The 13,545-nt window shown below is 41.2% G+C and overlaps 1 protein-coding gene across 1 annotated transcript; it reads left to right on the top strand.

Annotated features, from left to right (window-relative positions):
• Positions 1-1,282: 1,282 nt before the first annotated feature.
• Positions 1,283-12,807, top strand: LOC100194523 (MGC81610 protein-like). The gene is given in 9 exon segments (NM_001139609.1): positions 1,283-1,376; positions 1,829-2,009; positions 2,112-2,331; positions 2,422-2,574; positions 2,661-2,822; positions 4,385-4,654; positions 11,385-11,390; positions 11,392-11,419; positions 11,422-12,807. Coding segments are annotated over 8 exon segments (1,146 nt in total). The 5' UTR covers positions 1,283-1,376; positions 1,829-1,842; the 3' UTR covers positions 11,562-12,807.
• Positions 12,808-13,545: the final 738 nt, after the last annotated feature.

Genomic DNA, 13,545 nt, shown 5'->3' with positions numbered 1-13,545 from the left:
CTTCTCCAACCCTCTCGTCAATTTCGTCCTCACTACTATGAAATGCTATTGGGTAAAGTGAAGGCTGTGAGGATCATGTTAGGGGGTCTTGTTTACATTTTTTGTGTTTCTGCGGATCAGAAGGAACATTTGTTTAGTCTCACCCGATTTGATAAGCTTGATGTGTCATGTTTGTCTCTTCAGAACAGGGCACCCCTCAAGGGGATTATTTCTGACATCTCGTGGGAAGTCAATGTTGAAGAGATTAAAAATATTCCTGGAGTGAGTGATGCACATCAGATGAATTGTGTGGTGAATGAAGAAAAAGTGTCTATCTGTTCTTTTTTTTAATATGGACTCTCTCCGTACTCAAGTGGAGTTGGGGTATATAAACTACAGAGCATGTATCCCAAAACCAATGCAGTTAGATCATTGTAAAGCTTTTGGTCATGTTTCAAGTGTTTGCAGAAGGGAGAAACCGAGATGTCCAAGTTGTGGAAAAGATAATGTCATGTGTTTTAAAAGTTATGAAAATGTGACATGTTGCAATTGTGGTGGCAACCATGAAGCCACGTCTTTCGAATGCCCGACAAGGGTGAAAGAAAATGAGGTGGCCAAAGTCAGGGCTGTCCAGAGCATTTCATATGTAGCAGCTGTTAAAATGGTTGAGGTTTTGAATGGTGCACCTGAAGAATCCATGGTGGTGGATAGGCCTTCACTGCAGGGGTTGCTTTTGACCAGCAGGATCATGACATTTTAAATGTTAAGAAGGTGGACTTTGTGGCCTTTATAGCTATGGTGATTAATGGCACTGTCATTCCAGGAAGATAGATATCATTGTTGATACGGCAGATTTCTAGAAAGATTTCTAGGCGGAGGAGTTACATGGAATATTGTCACAAGCATCCTCTCAGGCCCTAGAGCTTGAGAAGGGAGATATTGACATGTATACGGGTTGAAAAACCAAAACAAGGTCAAAAGAAAATCCATACGTAATAGGGAAATTAACTTAATCCACCCAAATAAAAATAGTACATTTACAAAACCAAAACAAAACTCCCACAGTTTTGTTTTGGTTTTGTAAATGTACTATTTTTATTTGGGTGGATTAAGTTAATTTTCCTATTACGTATGGATTTTCTTTTGACCTTGTTTTGGTTTTTCAACCCGTCCAGTTGGTGGCGGCAATATACATTTTAGGGTTGTAGTCCGCCATAAAACCTACAGAAGAAGAAGCCACGCAATCTATGTTATCATTTTCTCTCGCAAGAGGGCGCTGTAGTTTTCAAAGCGTGGCATTGACGTGTGTGGTTGTGGAGTTGCGTCGTTTTGTCGAAATAATTAGCTCGGCGAGGAGAATTTGCAAATGGAGGTGGTTTTTCTCTGAACAACGGCAGGTTTGTTGCTTGATCAACTTATTCTTCTGTAAATCAGGCAAGATGTTATGTGAACAATGTCGTGGTATAATGGATTATCTCGAACAAGCCCGCTGGCTTGCTGTCTTTTACGACTCATTTTCGCGACGCGATTTAGCTAAGTTAGCTAACGAGGCCTCGTTGTTTGCCTTCAAAATTATTCCGTGTTTTGTGTCCCAAATAACTTATCAGGGTCAACCATGTCGTTAACACTTGAAATTGACAAGGTAACAAGCCAGCTTGGAAGTTTGCTGGAGAAGTTAACATAGCTTACTAGCGTTAGCAATATTTTGTTAGTGTAACAAACCGCTAGTCGCTACGATAGCTTTCTTGTCTTGCCAACCAAGCTCAAGTAACTAACACGCTAGCGGTAATCTGTTTATGTAAGGAAAAGAGCCTTGTTTAACATTTGGCCATATTAACCATTTTCTCAGGGGGAGAAATCGTTATGTCTGAGGCTCTTTATGGAAAGTTCCTAGCCCCCGAGGAGCCGTTTCCACTGCTATCACAGCGAGGGAACTTCAGTGAGGCAGGCACTTTGGATGTCAGTGACTTTGGCTTTCAGTTGTCCTCTTGTCACCGGACAGACCCTCTGCGCCGCTTCCATAGTAACAGGTAAGACCTGATACCTGTTTGTGGCTTGCGTAACAGCTTTCAAAACAAAACGGTAGTGTAACTTTAGTTGTTCATATTGGCTTAACTAACCACTGTTTTCAGATGGAACCTGACTTCCTGTGGAACGAGTGTGGCCAGCTCAGAATGCAGCGAGGAGCTGTTCTCCTCCGTCTCCGTGGGAGACCAGGAGGACTGCTACTCCCTCCTGGACGACCAGGAATTCACCTCCTTAGACCTGTTCCCAGAGGGCAGCGTCTGCAGCGACGTGTCCTCCTCTATCAGCACTTACTGGGACTGGTCAGACAGTGAATTTGAGTGGCAGGTAGGCTACACTTAATGTGATGACAGAAACATTATTGTTTACGTATGTTGGTAGTTACATTTGGAGTAAACGTTTTTGGCTTATCCACAGTTGCCTGGAAGCGACATAGCCAGTGGAAGTGATGTGCTCTCTGACATCATACCCAGTGTTCCCAGCTCCCCATGCCTTTCCTCCAAGAGAAAGACCAAACCACATAGAAATATGGATGAGCTCCCCTGGAGTGCTATGACCAATGATGAACAGGTATGGAGACCTGCTCTCAATTTCACAATGCCAGGTATTGTAAAGCAGCAGTTGCAGATATGTTTCATGCTTTGTCTGCCTCTCAGGTGGAATATATTGAATATTTGAGCAGAAAGGTCAGCACGGAGATGGGGCTACGAGAGCAGTTGGATATCATCAAGATCATTGACCCGTGTGCACAGATATCCCCCACAGACAGCGAGTTTATCATCGAGCTCAACTGCCTGACTGATGAGAAACTGAAACAGGTGAGTGAATGGCACAATTAGAGATGAAATGGTATGAACATTTCATATCACGATTATAGTGACCAGTATTATTGTGGTATTGTTAAAATGTGCTGGACATGTTCAGAATGTACTGATACACACACTGAAATCATTTTACCAAGTTTTATTCTGAAAATCAACAAACAACAAATAAAATTAGCAGCACTGCACTTTTTGTGTGCCTAAACATTAAAATAAAACATTTTAAAGATGGCACCATGTGGCCATGAGAGGTAAAAGTTTCCTTAGTTCAGGTTTAAATGAACACAACCTTAAGTAAGTAAGCAAATAAACAACAAATAAAATTAGCAGCACTCAATTTCTAGTGAGGCACGACAACCTTCATCAGCCTCAGAAAGCCAGGCCTCTCAACAATTTGAAATGGCATCATGTCCTTTGCAATGCAATATGAAAGGGCTGCAGTGAGGTCTTGAGCATTTTTTTGATGTGGGTGCATAAGCAGCCTGCCTTTTAAATGCTTGCTTGAGTGTCTGTCACAACTGTAGATGAGGGACCAGTAGCATCAGTAGGTTTGCCTGCTGCGCGCCCACTCTGTAAACAAGGGAATAGCAAATGTATTATTATTGGTGTTCCATTATAAATATTTTTCACTTACACACACTATCTTCTGTGTTGCATTTCAGTATGTATGATGACCCCATGCAAAATTTACATAACTACAAATTAGTCTTAAGAAGACAGTGATAGTAATTGCAATGAGCCCAACAGTTGACATAAATACAGGCGTCTATAGTGTTTCTCCTGTTGGAACACTTTTACAACCAAGTCGGCGTCTGCCGGATTTTAAATGAACAAAATATGTTGGTTGGGTGACTAAACTACATAACGTGTTATCATATGCAATGGGCAAATAGTCTGCAGATGCATACAGCAGCAGAACAACATGTAGTGTTTTTACAAGAGTAGGTAACACTGAAAGCTTCAGTTTACATTATTGACAAGCTATTAGCAAGTTAGACAGACAAACCATGACATTTTCCCCCATTCTGAAGTCCCACATGAATTGAGCTGGAAGTTAACTTACCTTGCATTTGCTATAAAGTGGTGGGTGGTGGTCATGAAGATGACTCGAGATTTGAAGTGATGCCTCCTTTCGCAGCAAATTGTTCATATCTTTTCTCTCCATGTTCTGCAGACGGTGACCATTTTTGATTAAGTTTCCCTCGGCACTCTTGTAAAACCCAAAATACGACCACACTTCAGATTTGGTCCCCTTAGAAGGCTGAAAAATCCCCCGAGCGTTGTCACTACCTTCCGCCATGTTTTCACACAAAACAAAACCTACGTTGCATGCTGCGCTTGCGTCAGACTGTTGATGCTGGACAGTATTTACAGTGTGTTTTTCAAACCGTGTTTTAATTATAATTGGAAATGGTAATACTAATTGTCGTGAATTTTACTGTGGTTTATCGCGAAACCGGTAACCGTTTCATCCCTAGGTGCAAAATGACAACATTCTTGTACTTGGATTGTTGTTGGAAGTGTGTTGAACCTGAGGCCTAAACGTTCCGATCGAACAGGTGAGAAACTACATCCGGGAGCACAGTCCACGACTGCGCCCCTGCAGCACCCGGGACAGTTGGAAGAGGAGTGGCCACAGCAGTGCTAGCACCAGCGGGGTGAGTGGGGCCAGCAGCAGCAACGCTAGCATGGTCAGCAGTGCCAGCAGCTCCACTGGATCCACAGGCTCCACCGGCAACTCTGCCTCCAACTGCAGTGCGGCTAACATCAGCCACGCCCACAGCGACGGGAACCTGTCCAGTGCTGCTGAGCGGATCCGGGACTCCAAGGTAAGGAAGGGGCTTCAATCTGCCTGTTAAGAGTACACTATGGCTGGTATTGTGATCCTCCTCATCAAATACTTTGGACTGTACCAGTGTTTTCATTTGCCAGTAATTGCTTTTGGCAGATAAAAATGACAAAAGAACAACAAACAAAAACATTGCCGGACACATTGCCCAGCAGAAAACATCCTGATGGAATTGAATCTCCTCTATAAACACATTGACTATGCATGGAGGTTGGCTTAGTTTCTTTTTACTCTTCCTGTCTACTCTGCCTGTCTGTCTTGAGCTTGCACTCTCGCTAGTGAACTTGCAAATTTGTATCAACTTGTACTGGCTGCAAAGTTTGCCACATCATTCTGTCGGTAACAGACACAGCTGTATGGGCAGTACCAGTCAAAAGTTTGGACACCTGCTCATTCAAGGGTTTTTCTTTATTTGTACTATTTTCTACATTGTAGAATAATAGTGAAGACATCAAAACTATGAAATAACACATATGGAATCATGTAGTAACCAAAAGTGTTAAACAAATCAAAATATATTTTGGATTCTTTGAATTAGTCAACCTTTTTCCTTGATGACAGCTCTGCACACTTTCTCAACCAGCTTCATGAGGTAGTCACCTGGAATGCATTTCAATTAACAGGTGTGCCATGTTAGAAGTTAATTTGTGGAATTTTGTTCTTTAATGCTTTTTGAGCCAATCAGTTGTGATAAGGTAGGGGTGGTATACAGAAGATAGCCCTATTTGGTAAAAGACCAAGTCCATATTATGGCAAGAACAGCAAAAGAGAAAAGACAGTCCCTCATTATTTTTAAGACAAGGGAAGTCTGTGGAAAATTTCAAGAACTTTGAAAGTTTCTTCAAGTGTAGTCACAAAAACCATCAAGCACTATGATGAAACTGGCTCTCATGAGGACCGCTACAGGAAAGGGAGAGCCAGTTACCTCTGCTGCAGAGGATAATACATTCTTAGTTACCAGCCTCAGAAATTGCAGCCCAAATAAGTGCTTCAGAGTTCAAGTAAGAGACACATCTCAACATCAACTGTTAACCTCTCTGGGATCGTTCGGGACGTGAGCGTCCCACCTCGCCAACAGCCAGTGAAATTGCAGGGCGCCAAATTCAAACAGAAACCTCATAATTAAAATTCCTCAAACATACAAGTATTGTACACCATTTTAACCTGTTAGGGCTAGGGGGCAGTATTGACACGGCCGGATAAAAAACGTACCCGATTTAATCTGGTTACTACTCCTGCCCAGTAACTAGAATATGCATATAATTATTGTCTTTGGATAGAAAACACCCTAACGTTTCTAAAACTGTTTGAATGGTGTCTGTGACTATAACAGAACTCAAATGGCAGGCCAAAACCTGAGACGATTCCATGCAGGAAGTGGCCTGTCTGACAAGTTGTTGTTCATCTTGGCTCTTTTTATTGAAGACTGAGGATCTTTGCGATAAAGTGACACTTCCTACGGCTCCCATAGGCTCTCAGAGCCCGGGAAAAAGCTGAACGATATCGAGGCAGCCTCTGGCTGAAACACATTATCGCGTTTGGCAAGTGGCCGATCAGAGTACTATGGGCTTAGGCGCGTGCCCGAGTCGACCCAATGCTTTATTTTCTTTCGTCTGTTTACCTAAACGCAGATTCCCGGTTGGAATATTAATATTATCGCTTTTTTACGAGAAAAATGGCATAAAAATTGATTTTAAACAGCGGTTGACATGCTTCGAAGTACGGTAATGGAATATTTAGAAAGTTTTTGTCACGTAATGCGCCATGCTCGTCACCCTTATTTACCCTTTCGGATAGTGTCTTGAACGCACGAACAAAGCGCCGCTATTTGGATATAACAATGGATTATTTGGGACCAAACCAACATTTGTTATTGAAGTAGAAGTCCTGGGAGTGCATTCTGACGAAGAACAGCAAAGGTAATAACATTTTTCTTATAGTAAATCTGACTTTGGTGAGTGCTAAACTTGCTGGGTGTCTAAATAGCTAGCCCTGTGATGCCGGGCTATCTACTGAGAATATTGCAAAATGTGCTTTCACCGAAAAGCTATTTTAAATTCGGACATATCGAGTGCATAGAGGAGTTCTGTATCTATAATTCTTAAAATAATTGTTATGCTTTTTGTGAATGTTTATCGTGAGTAATTTAGTAAATTCACCGGCAGTGTTCGGTGGGAATGCTAGTCACATGCTAATGTAAAAAGCTGTTTTTTGATATAAATATGAACTTGATTGAACAAAACATGCATGTATTGTATAACATAATGTCCTAGGGTTGTCATCTGATGAAGATCATCAAAGGTTAGTGCTGCATTTAGCTGTGGTTTGGGTTTATGTGACATTATATGCTAGCTTGAAAAATGGGTGTCTGATTATTTCTGGCTGGGTACTCTGCTGACATAATCTAATGCTTTGCTTTCGTTGTAAAGCCTTTTTGAAATCGGACAGTGTGGTTAGATTAACGAGAGTCTTGTCTTTAAAATGGTGTAAAATAGTCATATGTTTGAAAAATTGAAGTTTTAGCATTTTTGAGGTATTTGAATAACGCGCCACGGGATTACACTGGCTGTTGAGTAGGTGGGACGCTTGCCCATAGAGGTTAAAGAAACTTCTTGTTAATCCAGCCACAGTGTCCGAATTTCAAAAAGACTTTACAGCGAAAGCACACCATGCGATTATGTTAGGTCAGCGCCTAGCCACAGAGAACCATACAGCCATTTTCCAAAGAAGGAGAGGTGTCACAAAAGTCAGAAATGGCGTTAAAATTAATCACTTACCTTTGATCTTCACCGGATGGCACTCCCAGGACTCCATGTTAGACAAATGTGCGTTTTGTTCGATAAAGTTAATCTTTATGTCCAAAAACCTAATTTGAAATTGGCACGTAATGTTCAGAAATGCATTGTCTCAAACAAACATCTGGTGAAATTGCAGAGAGCCAAATCAAATTACAGAAATACTCAAACATTGATGAAAGATACAAGTGTTATACATAGGATTAAAGAATATTCTTATTAATCCAGCCGTTGTGTCCGATTTTCAAAAAGGCCTTACGACGAAAGCACACCATGCGATTATGTTAGGTCAGCACCTAGTCATAGAAAACCATACAGCCATTTTCCAACCAAGGAGAGGTGTCACAAAAGTCAGAAATAGTGTTAAAATTAATCACTTACCTTTGACCTTCATCTGATGGCACTCCCAGGTCTCCATGTTAGACAATAAATGTTCAATAAAGTTCATCTTTATGTCCAAATACCTCCTTTTTGTTCGCACGTTTAGTTCAGTAATCCAAATGCACAAAGCGCGGGCACAAAGTCCAGATGAAAAGTCAAAAGTTCCATTAAAGTCAGTAGAAACATGTCAAACGATATATAATCAATCTTTAGGATGTTTTTATCATAAATCTTCAATAATATTCCAACCGGACAATTCCGTTGTCATTAGAAAGGAAAGAGAACGAGCGTCGCGCTCACGCACGAGACCAAACTAATGTCTTTCAGCTTGACCACTTGTTGAAACGGCTCTTATTTGATCCCCTTTCACAGTACAAGCCTGAAACAACTTCTAAAGACTGTTGACATCTACTGGAAGCCTTAGAAAGTGCAATCTGACCCCACGGACACAGGATATTGGATAGGCAATCACTTAAAGAAAAACTACAAACCTCAGATTTCCCACTTCCTGGTTGGATTTGTCTCAGGTTTTTGCCTGCCATATGAGTTCTGTTATACTCACAGACATTATTTTAACAGTTTTGGAACCTTTTAGTGTTTTCTATCCAAATCTCTATTAAATGCATATCCTAGCTTCTGGTCCTGAGTAGCAGGCAATTTATTTTGGGCACGCTTTTCATCCAAAATTCTGAATGCTGCCCCCTATCCTAGTGAAGTTAAGAGGAAACTGCATGAATCAGGCCTTCATGGTCGAATTGCTGCAAAGAAACCACTACTAAAGGACACCAATAATAAAAAGATACTTGCCTGGACCATGGTCCACTGCTCGTGTTTATGAGCAATGGACATTAGACCAGTGGAAGTCTGTCCTTTGGTCTGATGGGTCCAAATTTGAGAACTTTGGTTCTAACCGCCGTGTCTTTTTTTTAACAATTTTGTTAGATGCAGAGTATGATCTCTGATCTCCATGTGTGGTTCCCACCGTGAAGAATGGAGGTGGTGTGTTGCGGTGCTTTGCTAGTGACACTGTCAGTGATTTATTTAGAAATCAAGACACTTAACCAGCATGGCTATCACATCATTCTGCAGCGATATGCCATCCCATCTGGTTTGCGCTTAGTGGGAGTATCATTTGTTTTTCAACAGCACACTTCCAGGCTGTGTAAAGGCTATTTGATGGAGAGTGATAGAGTGCTGCATCAGATGACCTGGCCTCAATCCAATTGAGATGGTTTGGGATGATTTGGACCATAGCGTCAAGGAAAAGCAGCCAACAAGTTCTCAGCATATGTGGGAACTCCTTCAAGACTGTTGGTAAGCATTCCAGGTGAAGTTGGTTGAGAGAATGCCAAGTGTGCAAAGCTGTGAAGGTAAAGAGTGACTACTTTGACAAATCTAAAATGTTTTTTAATGCTTTTTTTGTTGCTTACTACGATTCCATATGTTATTTCATAGTTTTGATGTCTTCACTATTATTCTACAATGTAGAAAATAGTAAAAATTAAGAAAAACCCTTGAATGAGCAGGTGTCCAAACTTTTGACTGGTACTGTATGTATGTGTGTATACAGTGCATTCGGAAAGTACTTTTTATTTATTTGTATCATTTTTTTATTTTTACATTTTAGCCCCTTTTTTTCCCTTCCCAATTTGCAATCCAATTACGATCTTGTCTCATCGCTGCAATTCCCCACCGGGCTCGTGAGAGGCAAAGGTTGAGTCATGCGTCCTCCGAAACACAACCCGTCAAACCGCACTCCTTCACGCCTGCCCGCTTAACCCGGAAGCCAGCCACACCAATGTGTCGGAGGAAATGCTAGTCAACTGAAGACTGATGTCAGCCTGCAAGCGACCGGCCCGCCACAAGGAGTCGCTAGAGCGCGATGAGCCAAGTAAAAAGGTGTTTGATTTGATCATCCTTGAGACTCAAATCAAGTTGTAGAAACATCTATCTGTGGTAAATTGATTGGACATTATTTTGAAAGGGGCACACCTGTCTAAGTTTGACAGTACATGTCAGAGCAAAAACCAGGCCATGAGGTCAAAGGAGTTGTCCGTAGAGCTCCGAGACAGGATTGTGTCGGCACAGATCTGGGGAAGGGTACCAAACATTTTTGGGGGCATTATTGAAGATCCCCAAGAACACAGTGGCCTCCATTCTTAAATGGAAGATGTTTGGGACCACCAAGACTCTTTTTCTAGAGCTGGCAGCCTGGCCAAACTGAGCAATTGGGGGAGAAGGGTCTTGGTCAGGGAGGTGACCAAGAACCCGATGGTCACTCTGACAGAACTACAGCATTCCTCTGTTGAGATCGGAGAACCTTCCAGAAGAACAACCATCTCTGCAGCACTCTACCAACCTGGCCCTTATGGTAGAGTGGCCAGATGGAAGCCACTCCTCAGTAAAAGGCACATGACAGCCTGAGATTTCTCTGGTCTGATGAAACCAAGATTGAACTCTTTGGCCTGAATGCCAAGCATTACATCTGGAGGAAACCTGGCTCTGTCCCTAAGGCATGATGATGATGATGATGATGATGATGGTGGTGGCAGCATCATGCTGTGGGGATGTTTTTAAGCGGCAGGGACTGGGAGACAATTCAGGATGGATGGATGAACGGAGCACAGTACTGAGAGATCCAAGATGAAAACCTTCTCCACAGCGCTCAGGACTTCAGACTGGGGCGAAGGTTCACCTTCCAAGGATAACTACCTTAAGCACACAGCCAAGACAACGCAGGAGTGGCTTCGGGACAAGTCTCTGAATGTTCTTGTGTCCCAGCCAGACCCTGGACTTTAACCTGATCGAACATCTCTGGAGAGACCTGGAAAAGCTGTGTCGCGACGCTCCCCATCCAACCTGACAGAGCTTGAGGATCTGCAGAGAAGAATGGGAGAAACTCCCCAAATACCGGTGTGCCAAGCTTGTAGTGTCATACCCAAGAAAACTCGAGGCTGTAATCGCTGTCAAAGGTTCTTCAACAAAGTACTGATTTAAAGGGTCTGAATACTTATGTAAATGTTAAATTTCAGATGTCTAAAACCCATTTTTGCTTTGTCATTATGGGGTGTTGTGTAGATTGAGGGGGGAACAATTTATCCATTTTAGAATAAGGCTGTAACGTAACAATGTGGATAAAGTCAAGGGGTCTGAATACTTCCCGAAATACACTGTTTCCATGATATAGACTGACCATGTCAATCCAGGTGAAAGCTATGATCCCTTTTTGATCCTTCATTTGTTAAATCCACTTCAGTCCAGAAAGTTGTGCAGTGCCTCTTACATTCTTTGGGGAGAACCCTGCATCTTGTGTGCTTGGTGTGTCACTACCATAGCCTTCCCTGTAGCTCAGTTGGTAGAGCATGGTGTTTGCAATGCCAGGGTTGTGGGTTCGATTCCCACGGGTGCCAGCATGGGAAGAAAATAAATTATGATGAAATGTATGCATTCACTACTGTAAGTCGCTCTGGATAAGAGCGTCTGCTAAATGACTAAAATGTAAATGTAATGTTTATTTTACTATTTTTATTGTAGAAACGTTCTAAGCAGAGAAAGCTGCAGCAGAAAGCCCTGCGTAAGAGACAACTGAAGGAGCAGAGACAGGCCCGCAAGGAGAGGCTGAGTGGCCTCTTCCTCAACGAAGAGGTGCTGTCACTCAAAGTCACAGAGGAGGAGGACCGTGGAGAAGATGTCGTTGACGTCTTGATGTGACAAGAGTGAATGAGTCAGTGTTCCTTCTAAGCCCCACAATAACATCTTCCACAAACGTCGCAGGTGGTCCCACATCCTAGAGCCTAGTTTACGTTGAAGCGAAGCTGCACTATTGGAATCAGTCTGGAGTTATTTTATGTCCTTAGAACTGGACGCCTGCACAGAATTCTAAAAACTGAAGCAATTTATCTTAATGTATAAACATTGAGAGTATTTTTCTGAAAATGAGTATTCAAGAAAAACTACCAAGATTAACTTGATGATTCTGTGATTAACTTAATGTTGAAGGCATAGAGGGAACACTGAATCAATGCATGGGAAGTCATCACCGTTGGCATTATGGTGAATTAACAGTTGACATTATGAGTTGTAAATGCTAAACATATTTCCAATGGCTTCTTATTGTATATAAATGCAGGTAAATCATAAAGAACCGTTTTTACATTAAGTTTCCCCTTAAGTTAAGGCCTACATGTTCATAAACACAACAGGGTTAAGTGGTGATACAGACTTGGCCTCTAACAAATACATTGTCGAAGGTGATTTAATAAGTCACAGGAATCTGTTTTGTTTTCTTCTTTTCCTTGTGTGTATTTTGTGCATGGGGGGGTAGACTTGAGAACTAAATGTAAAATAATGCAGCTATCCAGTGCATTGCAAATGAGAGAGATTCCCATATTGAATGCTATTGAACTGTATTATGACTGCATGTTCTTTAGATGGGAAGGTATTTTTTGACATCTTTGCTTACTCTCCTTGGATGTTGTGGTGGACCCCACCCTGTGGAGCGACAGTATTTACTCTTTCAACATGAACACAACACTAACTACTGTACATTAGAAAATGTATTTACCTAAAGAAGCTTTATCACCTGTATACGTCGCTTTGTCTTTTTCCTGTATAAAGTTACCCTTTTGAGTAATTATAAAAACAATATATTAGATCAACTAGATGTTGTGAGTAGATCTTTATTTTGAATAAATAAATGAATAGCCCTGAAATACCATTCATTCGGTGGAAAAAAAGGTTGCTGCACCAAGTTAGGGAGTATTCATTGCTTGCTTTCTTGGGTGTCCAATTTCAAGTTGCTGTATATGCCACCGCAATGTATTTTTGACGTGAGCGAGATATTGGGAAATGTAGTTGCAGAACAGAAGCATACCAGACTGCGTTTTCTTTCTGTGTGATCTACTCAATAATGCAATGCAAAATGAGAAATAAATTGTCATCGACGCATCAAATTTTCCTTCAGATTTGTATCTTTTAATATTTACGAGAGCGGTATCACCTTGATTGACTATACATTTATAAACCATACTTCTTGATTGGCTATTGCAACACAAAATGGCCACAATGGAGCAATGTCCTCCAATATTTGTTCACCCCAAAGCCACTTTACAAGGGCGATATACAAAATCTCTGACAGAAATTACAATTACACATCATTGTATTTAAAAAGTATTTAAAATGTAATAAATGTATGCACTCTACTGTAAGTCGCTCTGGATAAGAGCGTCTGCTAAACGACTAAAATGTAAAATGTATTGTAAAGATATTAATTCACAAAACGCATGCTAAATATGTCTTATGTTACAATCAAACTAGTCCTAAAATGTAGTAGTTTTATCTTGTTAATAGTACATTTTACAAGCCTATTAGAACTAGTACTTAATGCGGTGGTAACATCTCTGGGACTAACATTTGTTAAGACTAATGTATTTTATTGTTGTGTTTACACAGTTCAGTATGTGGAACAGCATGCAGTGGCAGGAGTTCATCATTTGAGCTTCATTGCAAATCAATTTCCTCTATCGGAGACTGAAGGTCAATAGGTAGTGCATTAGCTAGAATAAATACATTATAGGTATAAACCAAGAGAACAGTTATGCAAGGGAAAGATAGTGTGTAAATGAAGGCAGTGAAATAGATCTGTGATTAATCATATTGTCTTAGTGACTCCACAGTCCAGGGTACATTAGAAATG

Source organism: Salmo salar, chromosome 05 (assembly GCF_965601325.2).
Source record: "Salmo salar chromosome 05, fSalSal1, whole genome shotgun sequence".
In the NCBI taxonomy this organism is placed as follows: domain Eukaryota; kingdom Metazoa; phylum Chordata; class Actinopteri; order Salmoniformes; family Salmonidae; genus Salmo; species Salmo salar.
Note: the sequence above shows the minus strand (reverse complement) of the source record. Positions and strands in the feature narration are given on the sequence as shown.